At 41.9% G+C, this 16,506-nt stretch overlaps 1 protein-coding gene across 3 annotated transcripts in view; it reads left to right on the forward strand.

Annotated features, from left to right (window-relative positions):
• CDCA7L (cell division cycle associated 7 like) overlaps positions 1 to 16,506 on the forward strand; it is a 170,241-nt gene that overhangs the window by 94,477 nt on the left and 59,258 nt on the right. For 2 of the 3 annotated variants that reach the window (XM_045793062.2, XM_045793065.2), the window contains exon 2: positions 7,685 to 7,793. The exons of the other annotated variant lie outside the window; for it this stretch is intronic. In XM_045793062.2, coding sequence (XP_045649018.1) covers positions 7,791 to 7,793 — 3 coding nt within the window. In that variant the 5' untranslated portion in view covers positions 7,685 to 7,790. The remainder of the gene's footprint in view (positions 1 to 7,684; positions 7,794 to 16,506) is intronic. 3 annotated transcript variants of the gene reach the window in all.

Genomic DNA, 16,506 nt, shown 5'->3' on the forward strand with positions numbered 1-16,506 from the left:
TTTGTTTCAGAATTTCCTTCTTTAAGGCTGAATAACAGTCCATTATATGCACATACCATTTTGTTTCTCCATTCATCCATTGGTGGATACTTGGCTTGCTCCCACCTTTGGGCTATCGTGAATAGTGCTGTTATGAATGTGGGTGTGCAGTGGTCTCTTTGAGATCCTGCTTTCCGTTCTTTTGGGTATATAACCCGGAAGTAGAATTGCTAGATCATATGGTAATTCTATTTTTAATTTTTTGAAAATATTATACACAGGGGCGCCTGGGTGGCACAGTGGTTAAGCGTCTGCCTTCGGCTCAGGGCGTGATCCCGGCATTCTGGGATCGAGCCCCACGTCAGGCTCCTCCGCTAGGAGCCTGCTTCTTCCTCTCCCACTCCCCCTGCTTGTGTTCCCTCTCTCGCTGGCTGTCTCTATCTCTGTCGAATAAATAAATAAAATCTTTAAAAAAAAAAAAAAAAAAAAGAAAATATTATACACAGCACCATGTTCTGTTTGATAGCAGCTGCATCATTATACATTCCCACCAAGGGTGTGTGAGAGTTCTCCACATCCTTGCCCAAACTTGCTATTTTTTGTGGATCTTTTGTAGGAGTCATCCTAATGGATACGAGGTTGTGTCTCACATGATTTTGATTTATTTCCCTAACGATTAGTGATGTTGAGCATCTTTTCATATGCTTGTTGGCCATTTGTATATCATCTTTGGAAATTATTCAAATCCATTTTTTAATCACGTTATTTTTGCTGTTGAGTTGTAAAAAAGGTTTTCTGTATTCTGGATATGACTTCTTATCAGACATATGGTTTGCAAATATGTCCTCTTATTACATAGGTTGTCTTTTCATACGTTAAATATGTCCTTTGATTAATGGAAGTTTTGGGGCTTGATGTAGTACGGTTTGTCTATCTTTATATCTCTTGCTTGTACTTTTGGTGTCATATGCAGAAAATCCTTGTCATATTAATTTGATGAACCTTGACCCCTATGCTTTCTTCTAAGAGTTTTATAGTTTTATACACACTGTTCTTTAAGAAGTTGGACTGTGTAGGAAAGGAGAAGAGAGACTCTAAAGCCTCGGGAAGATTATTTTGAGATAAGTAGAGACATCTCATATTCATAAGCTAAGAGAAAAATGCCAGAATTGAGGTTGAGTTTGAAAGATGGAAGAAAGGGGATGATGGGTGGATCAAGTTCTCAGAGATCATGGATGTGCGTTTTGGGGGGGAGGGTGGAGAGAGGTGGTATCCAGAGGTCAGAAGAAAGGAGCAACGCAAGGTCTCCTGTCAGATGGCTTCCATTTTCTCTGTGAAGCCATCCACACATCATTTAATGAGAGGAAGGAGTGGGCAATGGTGAATGGTGAAGACCTGGAGAAACTGTTGAGGGAGTAGGACAGGGAGCTGGCTGGGGACACGCTGACACGTTAGAAAGTCTAGAAAGCAGTTAGTCCATGGGCGTGCCCGGTACCAGCCCAATGGCGCCGTCTTACAGGCTCGCGCAGCTCAGGTGGGGAATGAAGAAGTCAGGCTGCTGGATTGAATTTGGGTGAGGGTTTTCATCTCAGACATCCTATGTTTCATTTTTAGAAGTTCTGTTTGAGTCTTTTTAAAGAATAACATTCACGTCTGTGCCTAATATGCACATGCTTTTGTCTGTTGTCTTGAACATAATGTTCGAATGTCCTTGTCTGCTAATTCTACCGTAAATGTCTTATCTGCATCAGTTTCTGTCAATTGATTTCTTGCTCCTCATTATGGCCCATGTTTCCTGCTTCTTTGCATGCCTGGTAATTTTTTATTTGATAACAGTCTTGGTGGATTTTATTGATGAGGTGCTAGATTTTTTTTTAATTTAAAAATTATTCTTGACCCTAGTTCTGAGATGTAGTTAAGTTACAAGGTAACACATTGGCTTTTTAAAAGGCTTATTTATTTATTTATTTGAGAGAGAGAGAGCCCACACACAGAGGGAGAGGGAGAAGCAGACTCCCCGCTGAGCCGGGAGCCCAATGCGGGGCTCAATCCCAGGACCCTGGGATCATGACCTGAGCCCAAGACAGATGCTTAACCAACTGAGCCACCCAGGCATCCCCACTTCAGTCTTTTTGAGGCTTGCTTTTAATCTTTATTCAGTAGGATCAGAACAGCTTTTAGTCTAGGGATAATTTTTCATCACTGCTAAGGCAAGACCATTCAGAGAACTCTATCCAAAGCCCATGGGCTTTACAAGGCTTTTCTACTCTAGCTGGTGGGATTATGACTTATTCTTGGCCCCGTATGAGTTACAAGGACTGTCTCTGAGAACTTGGGGTAGTTCTTTAACGACTTTGGATAGTATCATCATATGCATGCACTGATCGATAATTCTCAGCTGAAGACTCTAGGGGAAATCCTCTCTCTCTGTACAATTCTCTCTTCTCTGCCCTCCAGACTGTAGCTACTTGCCCCCCCCTCCCATCTCATCAATTCAGGGAGACTTCCAGGTTCTGCCTGGTTTCTCCTTTCCTGAATTATTGCTGCCAAGCAGTGAGCTGGGACAATCACGGAGTCCACTTTATTATTATCCCTTCTCTCAGTGAACGCTGTCCTACACTGCCTGATGTCCAGTGTTTAAAAACTCTTCCATATATTTTGTCTGATTTTTCAGTTGTTCAAGGTGGGAGAGTAGATCTGGTCTCTGTTACTCTATCTTGCCTGAAAGTGGAAATTTAATATAAGGGAATTACCAGGTAGCTATTATAAAGAGAGAAGAAGACAAGATGGTTGAAGGTAACAGAAGGTATAGAGTTGGGGCTGGCTAGGAAAAGTGATAAGAAAGGAGGGGATTGATACAAAACAACCTATTTCTTCAATGAGGTGAGAGAGGAGATGTGATACTGGAACAAGAGAACTAGAGGAACACTGGATATAATGACCAGAAATATAGGAATTGTACCTATTTTATTTTATTTATTTATTTTTTTTAATGATTTTTTATTATATTATGTTAGTCACCATACAGTACATCCCCGGTTTCTGATGTAAGGCTCGATGATTGTTCATTAGTTGTGTATAACACCCAGTGCACCATGCAATATGTGCCCCCTTACTACCCATCACCAGCCTATCCCATTCCCCCACCCCCCTCCCCTCTGAGGCCCTCAGTTTGCTTCTCATAGCCCATAGTCTCTCATGCTTCATTTCCCCTTCTGATTACCCCCCCTTTTCTTTATCCCTTTCTTCCACTACCGATCTTCCTAGTTCTTATGTTCCATAGATGAGAGAAATCATATAATTGTCTTTCTCTGCTTGACTTATTTCACTTAGCATTATCTCCTCCAGTGCCGTCCATGTTGCAGCAAATGTTGAGAACTCGTTCTTTCTGATAGCTGAGTAATATTCCATTGTATATATGGACCACAACTTCTTAATCCAGTCATCTGTTGAAGGGCATCTCGGTTCCTTCCACGATTTAGCTATTGTGGACAATGCTGCTATGAACATTGGGGTGCATATGGCCCTTCTCTTCACTACGTCTGTATCTTTGGGGTAAACACCCAGTAGTGCAATGGCTGGATCATAGGGTAGCTCCATTTTTAACTTTTTAAGGGACCTTCACACTGTTTTCCAGAGTGGCTGTACCAACTTGCATTCCCACCAACAATGTAGGAGGGATCCCCTTTCTCCACATCCTCTCCCGCAATTGTTATTTCTTGTGTTGTCAATCTTTGCCATTCTAACTGGCGTAAGGTGGTATCTTATTGTGGTTTTGATTTGAATTTCCTTGATGGCTAATGATTTTGAACATTTTTTCATGTGTCTGTTAGCCATTTGTATGTCTTCATTGGAAAAGTGTCTGTTCATATCTTCTGCCCATTTTTTGATTTATCTGTTTCTCGTGTACTGAGTTTGAAAAGTTCTTTGTAGATCTTGGATACCAGTCTTTTATCTGTAGTGTCATTTGCAAATATATTCTCCCATTCCGTGGGCTGCCTCTTAGTTTTGTTGACTGTTTCCTTGGCTGTACAGAAGCTTTTTATCTTGATGAAGTCCCACAAGCTCATTTTATCTTTTGTTTCTCTTGCCTTTGGAGATGTGTCATGAAAAAGGTTACTTTGGCCGATGTCGTAGAGGTTGCCGCCTATGTTCTCCTCTGTGATTTTGATGGATTCCTGTCTCACATTGAGGTCTTCCATCTATTTGGAGTTTATCTTTGTGTATGGTGTGAGAGAGTGGTCAAGTTTCATTCTTTTGCATGTAGCTGTCCAATTTTCCCAGCAACATTTATTGAAGAGACTGTCTTTTTTCCACTGGATGTTTTTTCCTGCATTATCAAAGATTAGTTGCCCAAAGAGCCGAGGGTCCATTTCTGGGTTCTCTATTCTGTTCCACTGGTCTATGTGTCTGTTTTTGTGCCAGTACCATGCTGTCTTTGTGATCACAGCTTTGTAGTACAGCTCGAAATCCAGCGTTGTGATGCCCCCCAGCTTTGTTTTTCCTTTTCAGCAGTTCCTTGGCGATTTGGGACCTTTTCTGGTTCCATACAAATTTAAGGATTATTTGTTCCAGTTCTTTGAAAAACGTCATCGGTATTTTGATCTGTACTTATTTTATTAACTGACGTATCTCCAACACCTGCCACTGCGCCTGGCACATAGTAGACAGTCAATAAATAATTGTGGAATAAACAAATGCAAGGAGAACAGAGAGTAAATGTTATGAATTTATAAGTCCAGAGTATAGCATTTCTAGGTGATGACAAAGACTGATATTTGTCTATGAGGATGAGTAGACTATGTGGCATGCAGATAAAGCTCACTGTATTGAGAAGGACAAAGGACTATGAAGCCCTGACGCCCCCAAGAGATAGTGAAGGTTTGGAAGGGGTGATGATGAGAATGATTCTGAACATAGTGACAAAGGACATTAGGACTACTGGCTATTGATCCAAAATCAGTAAGGAGATTTAGATTGAAAGAAATTTACTTCCCTAAACCAGAGTTCCAGAAGGAACAGTGAAGAGGTTTAGAAGTGTGGATCAGAGGTAAACAGACTCAAAGCAATATAGGGATGGGGAGAAAACAGCTAACGGTAGGGGCCTACATTAGGAGCGGTGAACAAAGATGTCAAGGATAGGGGCACCTGGGTGGCTTGGGTGGTTGGGCGTCTGCCTTCAGCTCGGGTTGTGATCTCCAGGTCCTGGGATCGAGCCCTGTGTCAGGCTCCCGGCTCAACAGGGACCCTGCTTCTTCCTTTGCCTCAGCAACATTCTATAGATCATTAAGCTTTTTTTTGAGGGGCGCCTGGGTGGCTCAGTTGTTAAGCATCTGCCTTCAGCTCAGGGTGTGATCCCAGGGTCCTGGGATTGAGCCCCGCATCGGGCTCCCTGCTGCTCTGGGAGGCTGCTTCTTCCACTCCCACTGCCCCTGCTTGTGTTCCCTCTCTCGCTGGCTGTGTCTTTCTCTGTCAAATAAATAAATAAAATCTTAAAAAAACAAACAAAAAACAAAACAAAAAAACCCCACCTTTTTTTGAGATAAAATGTATATAACACAAAATTAACCATTTTTAAATGAATGATTCGATGGCATTCAGTACATTCATGAAATCTTGCAGCTAGCTCCAAAACACTTTTATCAGCCCAAAAAGAAACCCTGTATCCATTAAGCAATTATTCCTCCTCTTCTTGGCCCCTGCCAACCATCAATATGCCCTCTAAGTCTAGATTTACTTACTCTGGATGTTACTAGTAAATGGTGTCATACAATATTGACCTTTTGCACCTGGCTTTTTTCTCGTAGCATAATGTTTTCAAGGTTCACCCATGTTATGGCATGTATCAGTCCTACGTTCCTTTTCATGGCTGAATAATATTCCATCATATGACTATACTACTATGTGTTTACCCATTCGTCTGTTGATAAACATTTGAGTTATTTATAATCTTATATAAGAAAGGAGGAAACCCTCGAAAGGAAAAAATAAGCAAAAAAACTTGGAAAACCATAGAATCGATGCATGGAACTTTAAGGTAACATCTAACTCCTAGTCTAACCACATCGTTTTCCAGAAGAACAAGGCCCAAGCTCTCCTGGATAGTTTAAAGCATACCTGAGAGTAGAACTTGAGGTCTAGGCTCTAGGAAATAAACAACTGAATAAAATCATCTTAGGAAAAGCCCGTTGAATGAGTCATCCAGGAACACACACTCAGAAGGAAATGTATGAATGATGGTTCTGCCAAATGTGAAAGCAACAGCAAATTCAGTTGTGGTTTGGACTCTGTATATCATGACATCAAAAAATTACAGCCCTGCACATAATTGTCTGAAACTGCTTAGTTTAGCTGCTTATGACTCAGCATCACGGTTTTCCCAGGAGCAGATCCGGACACAAAGCATTTTATGTAAAGAGTTTATTTGAGAAAGTTTAGGGAACATTCCCAAGGAAGTAGAGAAGTACTCCAGAGATGAGAAGGCAGGCATTAAAGGCGCTACCATTAAGTCTGCTGTCTTAGTGGGAACTGGAGCTTAATCTTCTAGGAAGTGGTGCAAGACACACAGAATTATCCCGCTCAGGGGACAAGAAACCAGGGTATTCACACACCTGTCAGTAAGCTCAGATATGCGCGCAAATCAAATGACCCCTGGCTCAGGGAGGGAATCTAGAAAGTCATATATTAAAAAGTGGAAACAAAAAGTAAGAATAATTGCTACCTGTGTAAGGAAAAGAACTTGCCATTTGCTGCTGCACACACACTCCCAAGGCTGGAGTGAAATTCCTCCTTCACTTTATCTGTGTACTTTACTGCAAGTAAGAAATACTTGTGGCCACCAGGTGCGTGAGCTGTCAACACTAAAGTATGTGGTATTTAGAAGAGATTTGGAAAGTGACAGGAAAATTCACTGCAAGATAGCAAGAGAGAAGAGGGCAGAGCTCTTTGCCTTCGTACTTAACTGAGTATGACCTTGTCCATTGGTGCCAAAAAACGATGACAATACAAGTAGAGCTTAGGGAGGAAGCAGGAGATGGTGGGGAAAGCACTAGAATAGAAATCAGGAGAATGTGTTCCCAGTCCTGATGCTGCGGGATAAGGCAGCCCTCTGAGCCTCAGTTTCCATGTCTCTAGAGCGGTAGGTAGGTTAGATAGTATTGAAAATGTCTTTTCCAAATGAAGCTATGTGATTCTCAGTTGGTTTTGAAAGCTCAAAGTCTTTCTGAAAAAAGAGACTTAGTTGACTAGTTTATGAATCCATTTAAGCCCCACTTACTGAGGGAGGAGGGGTTTAAAGAGGCAATATCAGTACAGGCGTTAAAAGATGGAGCCTGACCACCTGGGTTCAGACCCTGACTCTGACACATTTATTGTCTCATTCTGGGCAAGTTGCTCAATTGTTCTGTGCCCAGCTTCCCTATCTGTAATAATAGTACCTACCCTAAAAGATTGTTGTGAGAAATAAATGAATTACCATATTGTGGCAGAAAATAATTAATACATGATGTGCTCACCGGAATGGATTCACTCGCTTTTCTGGGAACCAAAGCTAGACTACATTTCCCAGCATCCCTTGAGGCTTTTAAAGGCCATGTGACTGGGTTCTGGTCAGTGGTATACAGGGAAAAACTAATGCGTGCTGTTTTTAAACCTGGCCCATAAAGACCTCCCAAGTGATTCGTTTTGGGTCTCTTTTCACCTGCAGAAGAACCAGCAGAGGAATCTAAGCTTCTAGGAGATGATGGGACTGCAAGATAGAAGGAACCTTTCCAAACACTCATCAAACTTCATGTGAGGAAGAAATTTCTATTATGGTAAGCCACAGAGATTTGGGTTTATAGGTTATAGCAGCTAGTGAGTCATACACTAACTAATACAACATATCAGGCATTTAGCCCATTGTGTGGCAGAGTTGAGGGGTGAATGTTAAGTGGTGTTTAGACCTACTGGAAAGGGAGCTGGTAGGGATGGGAACCGCCTATGTAAACAAACAGCTGGGGTATATTTGAAGCAGTCACGCGGTATGGCTGGAGGGCAGGTATCCTGGAGGAGACTGGGCACTGATAAGGTAAGAAAGGAGGGTGCGCTCACATTGTAGAGGGCGCCCAAATACCAGGTGAAGGACTTGGAGGATATCCAGTTAACAATGGTGAGCCACTAAAGGAAGGAAGGATATGTTATGTATGTTAGAGCACATAGCAGTGTTGCCTAGAAAAAGATGTTCAGAGCTGTGATGTGGGGTTGTTTTTGTTTGGATTTCCCCCAAAGTAGCCTCTGATGAAGGACTTAAATGAAAGTAAGTTTACTTGGGAGGTGATCCCAGGAAGCAGTGCGTGACAGGGGAAGAGAGGAAGACCAATGGGGGTAAGTTCATGAGCATGTAATTGCTGGGAGCATCTGGGGCTCAGTCCCACTGGGCACCCTTGGAGGAACCATGCAGACCATGACTCGGAATTGTCCCACTTGAAGAGGGAGAAACGGAAGGAGGTATATATCTAGCAAAAAATAAGTTCTGTTCCCAGGACATGAACTCTCGAGCACTTTCAGCCACCTGCATGCTCACTGAGCCCCCTGTCATAGCCTAAAAATGCCCTCAGCTGAGAGGGACAAGAAGCTGCTGGCCTGTAGGAGAACCTTGAGTGTGTGGTTGAATGCAAGAGGCTATGGGGTGGGTTCTGACCGTATCTGACTCATTTCAACCACCCCTCTATTTCTAGGAAAACACACTTCCTATGCTCTATTAGCTGTTGATTATGGGAGGAGTGTGGTGATACAATGCAAAGAATAAAGGCTTTGGGATCCAGTAAACCTGAGTTCTAATCACGCCTCTATCTTTTATTAGCTGTGTGACCTTGGGCAAGTTCCTCGCCATCTCTAGTCCCCATTTCCTTATCTGTGAAACAGCTAAAAATATCTCACAGTAAAAACTCACTAGAGGCATATATTAAGAATGGAGCAACGCTATCTCTCTTATCGTCTCTCTAATTCTGGGAGGTACCTTCTGTGCCTGAGTCTGGATGGAGAAAGAATGGATGGGGAGGTGAGGGGCAGAGAATGCTACGTGCTGACATAGTAACCAGAACGCCTATTCTTATTTCTTGGCATTTCTTTTCTGCAGGCTATTCTACTCTTCTACAACATTCATTTACTTATTCATTTGTGTGCTTGGCTTTGCCATTTTTAGGGAAGGCCACCAGGCTGGGACAGGATGAGGGAGAAAGGATAGGGCTAGGCTAGACTTCACAAGAGTGTGCATAGATGTCACCTGCCAGAAGCTAAAGAGACCTGTGTAGAGAAAGAGGCCATGGGATTGAAACCACTGAAATGGCTGAGACCTGCTCCCTATGATGTGACATCATGTCCTGTGATCCACGAACACTCAGTAAGCCCCCAAACTCATGCTAGGCTTCAGTGCGGTTGGGTTTCCTATAGAAGTGGGTAGTGGGATAGCCATGTCAGCTGAAGGCTGAACCAAGATGGCCCGCAAAGGGCTTAATTTGTGAAATAGAGGAGATGAGGAGGAAAGAAAGCCTGGGTTTGCAAAAATTATGAGGAGGATGGAAATGGTACCGTCTCTCTTCCATTACATCATGTGACTGCGATGTTTGAATTTGTTTATACACAGAAGATAAGTAGGGAAATTAAAACCGTCAAGATGTATGTGTTAGTTGGGATCTCTGAGGAGATGCCAAGATGGGGTGAAACATGCAAGAAGTATATTAGGAAAATCATCTGTGACAGAAGAGGGGCAGGGAGGCAGGGGAGAACCTCACTGGGGGTCAAAGCTCAGGTGCAGGAGAGGAGGAAGAAAGGGAGGATGTGTGGGTGGGAGGGCCTTAGGCTGCAGTGCGGCTCAGGGAAAGCTTGGCACTGCCATCAGGCAGTCCTCCAGCTAGACACCTGATGGAAGACTCCCATGTCTTCCAGAAAACACCTGCTCTGTTTTCTCTGTCACAAAAAGAGAAGGGATAAGAATGTGACTACACTTTTTGCTAGCAGACACAAAAAACATCATCTCGCTGAAAATAGTGACCCACGGAGGAATATACAATACACACACACACCCTCATCTTCTTTCTCTTACCACAGTTCACCTTCTCTGTGGTGATATCACACTGTTGTCCCAAGTTTGTGTAATTTTCTTGATGAAAATGTTTACTAATGTGCCAATGTCACTTTCCTGCTTTTGATAACGTCCTATAGTTACCTAAGAAGCGATTGCTGGGGAGGCGGAGCGAAGGCATGCCTACCGTTTTTGCAACTTGTTAGTCTGGAATTATTTTGAAATTAAAAGTTTAAAAAAGGGTTTAATACAGAATCCCAAACATGAGTAAGCCTACTGGTTTTAGGAGCCCACATAGTACACGAATAGGGAAAGCCTTAATTATGGAGGGGGATCATGAAATAATAAATGATTTTTGAAAGAAATGAAAAAAAATGTATGTGATACCACAAGAGCAACGGGCCTAAAGGCATATGCATTTTACCTTCAGAGACAAGATTGCACACCCAGCAAAAGGGAGAGCGTAACACATCAGTGTTCTCTGTGCTCAGTGGCGTTGAACAGCCCTTGGTGCAGACTGAAACTGTCGATGGTAATGGCAAGTGCAGCAGGCTAGCATTTCCTGGAATCTGGTCCTATTTGGAACCATACAAGCTGCTTCTCTATAGAAGAGGGGAAACTGAAAACAACAACAGAAGCAGCCTTTTCTCTTAATCCAAACTGGAAGAAAGAAAATCAGGAAATGATTCATAACGTTTGTCCGCAAATATGATGACCCCATTCACTACGCTTCTTCTCTACCGCCGGGACGCGCTACAGCACATGACCAGACCCATTTTCACAACGCAAACTTTACATCTTTAACCGAGGCAAAGGCCGCTGTTTACTCTTACTAGGAATTTAAGATGTTTAAAACTGTGATAATATTTGAGGGGGGCAGTTTGTTTTACTTTAATTACATTTTTAGCATATTACTTTTGAGACTTTTTGGGTTTTAATGTGATGTTTATAATGCCTTTATCTTCGTAGGCCTGTTATATATCTGGTACAAGATCCCATAATATGGTGATTTTTAGTAATACTTACCCAAGTTACTACCTTATTAGAAATTAGCATTTCCTCGTTCACTAAAATCATTCTTCTTTTGTTTTCTGGACATTTGTGTATCTCTTTTTATATCCCTTTTGTTGTGACACAAGTCATAACATTTTACCCATTTTTCTATTGGCTTGTCTTTTTCCAATGTGTATGAGGTTTTAAGAAATATATGCCAGATATTAATCTTTTATCCATTATGTATGACCCCAGTATTTTCCCAGTTATGTAACATATTTTTTTTCTTTCCGTTCTGTTTTTATCAAGTTAATTTATGCATATAGTTAAAGAAATAATAAATTCTCATCCAAAGTGGATTTCCCTTAAAGCTAATGAAGTTTAAACTTCAGGGCTTTCACTTACATGGGTTCTTTCTAGAACCCTGGGAGCTACTAGCAAAGTACACACACAGTCATAGGTTTTCACAAAATTTATAAAAGCAGGATGACAATCTGTTGAGACTCCCACCTCTTTCCACTCCTACTTGCCTTCACATTGGGGGTGGGTGCTGAAGTTATAGGGATCTGGGGGGATGTTGACTTGGAGACATATTTTGTTTGGGTGTAGTGGGATATATTTATGTGGTTCACACTCACTTCCACCTTGAGCGAGGTTACTGTTGGCCATCATAGTGGAAGAGTGGCTTTCAGGAATACTTCTGCTTATCCTGACAACTCACCTAGTATCATGGCACAAGGTCCTGGGGCCAGATGTCACGCTGCAACATGAATGTCTTCCATTCTCCCAGCACTAGAAGTGTGTAAGAGAGGAGAAACAAAATTTGAAATTTACAAAGCCAGAAACCAGTCTATGGAACATCCTTGCAATGATCAGATATGTGAATTATAAACAGAGGATTAGGTTCTCATTCTGTGCCTACAAGTTCTTATTTGTCACAATAAATCACTACTTCCGTACATAATATATCACTGCAAGAAAATGGATGACAAATGGATTTAGGGGTATCTTCAAATTAAAGAGTATTTTTTAAAATGTTTTTTAAATAAAGAGTATTTAAGATTAGTCATTGCACAAGAAAATTTTATATGCCTTGAAATTTGACTGCTCATACATTAAGAAAAGTAAATAGAGCTTTTCCCAAATGTGTCATACATTCTAATAACGCAAATGACATTATCAATATTAAGTCATGAAGCTTAAACTTTTCTAAAGAGTCAGTAATAAAGAACAATTTCAATCATCCATGCGAAAAGACTGATATAATCTCTGGTATTTACCTATTCTTCTTAAATTTGTAATTTTTGTGGCATTTTTTCATTGTAAATATTCACTTTTAAAACTAATTTTTATTTGAACCCCTTCTATTATTTTTCCTTTCCTCCTAATCCCCAGAGTCCTCCATATTTTGCCTTCTTTTTATTTTTTAGCTGTGATTCTATTAGGGATTTTGATATTCCTAAATAATATACTAACATTGCTACTTTTTGATTTATTTAATTTTAGATATTATCCAATGGCTTCTACCTGACAGATAAAAATGTGCTCCTCTTTATATTACGTTTACTCCCCCCCTTTCACCTTCCCAATATACTTTTGATAACTATCCTTAGTGTAATAATCAGTATTTATGTCAGAATTCTGCATTCTTGTACATTGTAGAGCCAAGATGTGCATCAAAATTACAGTTTATAGTGCAGCTTTGTGTTGTCGTTCAAGTCTCAAGTCGCCTCTTCCTTTGTCTAACCTGGTATCCTGTGTTTTCTCCAAATGCTCCATCTAATCCTGTATTTCTAAATTTCCCCCTTTTCCCCGGAGACCTGCTGCTTACAACTCCCTGCTCAGCTCCAGTTTGCTTGCTCGGCCAGCGCGGTAGTTACATTGAGCATTGCCCTCTGCACGTTCCTTCCTCTGCCCTCCCTAATTTTACTCCGTGGTCTTGCTGAAGTCCATCCTATCCTATCTTTCCTCCTACAAAAGCGTGGCTTCTCCTATGCTTACACTGAATGACTAGTTCCCCTGCATGTTTAGTTGATGTTAAAAATCGTTTTCTGGCTGTATTTTGGTGATATTTCTCCATTTATTTCTAGATCTAGATTACCTGAGAAGCCTGATGGTATTGATACTTGTGGTCTGTTCTTTCTGTAAAGTTTTGGGATCTTCTTTTTATACCCGGTGGTCTTGAAATTTCATGGCAATTTGGAATTGCATGAAGATGAGGGTGCATTATCCCTGTGAGGTTAGCTACTCGGTGCTCTTGCAGTAGGATATTCATGCCCTTCATTTCTGGATCTGGATCTCTTCCTCTGCCCGCCTCCTCCTCTCCCTCTGCCCTTCTCCTCCTCCTCCTCCCCCTTCTTCTCTTTCTCTCTCTTCCTCCCTCCCTCCATCTCTCCTCCCTCCTTGTCCCTCTCCTTCTTTCTCTTACTCCTCCTGCCCTCCTTCTTTCCCCCTCCCTGCTCTTGCTTCTCTCTCCCTCCTTTCTCCCTCTCTCTATTTTATTCTCCACTCTATTTGCTCTGTTCTCACATTCTGAAACTTACCTTCATCAAAGACTGAAACTCCTGCCTTAATTCTCTATGTGTCTTAGCTTTTCTCTAATATTTTCCCTTTTTCTTTTTGCTTTATTTTCCAGGAGATTTCCTAAACCTTTTCTTCAAAACCTTTCATCGAATGGTTTGTTTTGAGGGCCATATTTTTAACTTACGAGAACCATGTATTATTGTTCCTTTCTCATGGTATCCTGTTCTTATAGATGAGCATAATATCTTCTGGTTATCTCCTTGAGGACACAACGGTTTTAAAAAAAAAATTTCTTCAGGGCGCCTGGGTGGCTCAGTCGTTAAGCGTCTGCCTTCGGCTCAGGGCGTGATCCCAGCGTTCTGGGATTGAGCCCCACATTAGGCTCCTGTGCTGGGAGCCTGCTTTTTCCTCTCCCACTCCTCCTGTTTGTGTCACCTCTCTCGCTGGCTGTCTCTCTCTCTGTCAAATAAATAAATAAAATCTTAAAAAAAATTTCTTCTCTGTGAATTATCTCTATTTCGCCAGGTTTATTTTTCCTTTTGGCTTAGTTGAGTTTCTTTCATTCTGGGGCAGTTTCTAAAAATGCCTGGTATTCATGTTTTATTATTTTTATTCCAGAGGGGTCCGCACAGTGCTGATTGGAAGCGCTGGTGGCCTGGACCTGACTGGTTGGCCAGCGGGCTTCATGTTAAGACAATAGAACAGAGCGCTGAACGTTGACTTGGGGACCCTCAGAAGTCAGCATGTGGGGTTTCCCTCCTTGGCCGTCCAGTCTCTCTGAAGAAGAAACTGCTGCTTTTGCGCCTGCATCTTGGATTCTAGGCTTCTCCAGGAGTAAGGGAAGAAGTCTGAAGGTCCATGGAACCATGCTCTCTGCAGACTTTGAACGAGTCTGCGTGTTTTCAGAGTCACAGCTCACCCTGCCTGCAGCCATACTTAACACCTCCAGGCTGTGGAAGCAAGCTGGACTCCTCTGTCCCTATCTCCCTATGGATTTGAGCTTTAAATTCTTCCACTCTGCTGAATCAATTAGCAGTCATGCATTCGCTGTGCTTCTCCAAAAATAGATAGCAGTCTCTCCAGTGGGATCTCTTATTCCCTTCTCTTTGCCCTTGTGGGTTTATACATTTGATTATGACTTCACAATTATTTTAGTGGAGCCTTGGTAAAAATGGTCAGTCTGGCATCTTTAACTGAAAGGTTGCTTATCTTTTAGCTGTGCCAGCATTTTTTTGATGTAGTTTGTCAATTTAATGCAAAACATTTCTCCCAGAAGACTCACCAATTATCCCAACAGTATTTACTGATAGTCTTTCATTTCCCTGTAAATTTTAAGTATTGATTGTATCCTGTACTAAAGTCCTATATGTACATCGATCTCTTCTTCAGCTTTCTACTCTTTTTCTGTATTAAAACCATAGTATTTATTCTGTCTTCCTAGTATGTTTGGATATCTGGTAAGGCATATCTCCTCTTCATTCTTCTTGTACAGAATTAGCTTTACTATTCTTTTTTCTTTTTTAAGATTATTTATTTATTTGAGAGCGAGAGGGCACAAGCATGAGGAGGGGCAGAGGGAGAGGGAGAGAAAGTCTTAAGCAGACTCTGTGCTGAGCGTGGAGCCCAACGCAGGACTCGATCTTATGACCCTGAGATCATGACCTGAGCCGAAACCAAGAGCTCAACCGACTACGCCACCCAGGCGTCCCATCTTTACTCTTCTTGAAGCACTCGTAAATATAAATTTCAGCATTTGAAGTTTGTCCCATTGCACAAAAATTGTTTTGGCCTTTCGATTGTAATTAACTCGTATGTTACGTTATGGACAACTTTTCACCAGTGAATGTTTTCATTCAGCAACACAGTATATCTGTCCCTTTATTCAGATCTTTTATGTCTCTCAGTAATATGTTACAATTTTCTTCATAGGCTTCATGTATTTGTAATGGTTTTATCAAGTGGAGCCATCTGGCTACCCATTCCAATTTTCTAACAGCTATTTTGGCTTTGAAGGTGGTCTATGTGATGTAACCGCTTGCCATTACTTTAGACCATGTCTTATATTGTTGACTAGTGGGATGTATATTCTAGATGGGGAAACTTTAGGCTTGAGGTCCTAGCGGATGCCGATTTTGCCCTGGAAAAGTGCTAGCTGCCAAAGGCTCTGGGAGAAGGAACACCAATTCAAAATCCAAAGAGATACCAACTTCCTTCACTGCACAGCCGGCCCCTCTCGCCCTGTGGACGGGGCTCTGATGTAGTCCATCTGCCAGCAGTGGGCAGTTTGTATTCACTTGTTCCCATTCTGCAACAATATTTTGTTTTTCAGAGAGACAGTGAGGCCTACCCGAGCAAGATGTGCAGCCCACCACGTCCTGACACTCTCTGAACCCACTTGATGTTGCAGGTTAATAAAACTGTCATGCTATGTACCATTCAAATTTGACCTCGATGGGCCCCATTTTTTCAGCATCTGTTGAGCCCAAACGTGGACTGTCTACACAACCCAACTGTCCACTGTCCACTTGGCCTTCGTGGACTTCTGGCAATTATCCAGGAGCTGGTATGAATATGTACCAGGTGGCCAGCAATGATGCCAGCCAGACTTCGGCTAACAGACTGATTATTCTCTGTTCTTTCCACTTACATACTCCAAACGTTGGCCACAGAATGGCAGTTTACCACCAATAGCCATCAATTAATACTATTGGTGAACCAAGCTGTGGCTTGTAATTATTTGGGAAGAATCTCAGAAGTAGAGCCCATTGAGCCACAGGTGGGAACTGTTCATCCAAAGACACTAAGGAGTCATCAGTCCTTGTGCTCTGCTGGCCTTGTTCAAGAACCCAGCTCTCAAAAAAAAAAAAAAAAAAAAAAGAGAATCCGGCTCGCCACTCCACCTGGGTCTTTCCAGTTGGCATATTCCTGACTACTGCCTTCCACTCGAT

This window comes from Ursus americanus, chromosome 3, assembly GCF_024610735.1.
Source record: "Ursus americanus isolate L20-20 chromosome 3, mUrsAme1.1.p, whole genome shotgun sequence".
In the NCBI taxonomy this organism is placed as follows: domain Eukaryota; kingdom Metazoa; phylum Chordata; class Mammalia; order Carnivora; family Ursidae; genus Ursus; species Ursus americanus.